Genomic DNA, 330 nt, shown 5'->3' with positions numbered 1-330 from the left:
AGGGAGTTGGACTTGATGGCCCTTGTGGGTCCCTTCCAACTTGAGACCTTCTATGAAAGGCAAGGAGGACTGTGGGTACAGGCAACATGGTCACTAGATGATCAGTTGTGGGCTGTTGATCCACCCCGGCACCAGCGATGGAGCTGCACACTCACACCTTCCTCCTCTTCTCTCCTTCCCAGCAACTCTGCGGCTCCTACGTCTTCATCATCTTCACGGTGCTGCTAGTCCTCTTCTTCATCTTCACCTACTTCAAGGTGCCGGAGACAAAGGGTCGGACCTTCGACGAAATCGCCTCGGGTTTCCGTCAGGGGGGAGCCAGCCAGAGCG

General features: G+C 56.1%; 1 protein-coding gene across 1 annotated transcript in view; it reads left to right on the top strand.

The window, feature by feature from the left end:
* LOC104280208 (solute carrier family 2, facilitated glucose transporter member 1) overlaps positions 1-326 on the top strand; it is a gene marked incomplete at its 3' end in the record, with an annotated part of 6451 nt that extends 6125 nt beyond the window's left edge. The window contains exon 9 of the mRNA XM_009877784.1: positions 183-326. Within this exon, the coding sequence (XP_009876086.1) occupies positions 183-326 (144 nt within the window). The remainder of the gene's footprint in view (positions 1-182) is intronic.
* Between the last annotated feature and the right edge of the window lie 4 nt (positions 327-330).

Source organism: Apaloderma vittatum, unplaced genomic scaffold (assembly GCF_000703405.1).
Source record: "Apaloderma vittatum isolate BGI_N311 unplaced genomic scaffold, ASM70340v1 scaffold29241, whole genome shotgun sequence".
NCBI lineage: Eukaryota > Metazoa > Chordata > Aves > Trogoniformes > Trogonidae > Apaloderma > Apaloderma vittatum.
This window is presented reverse-complemented; position numbering and strand designations above follow the sequence as displayed.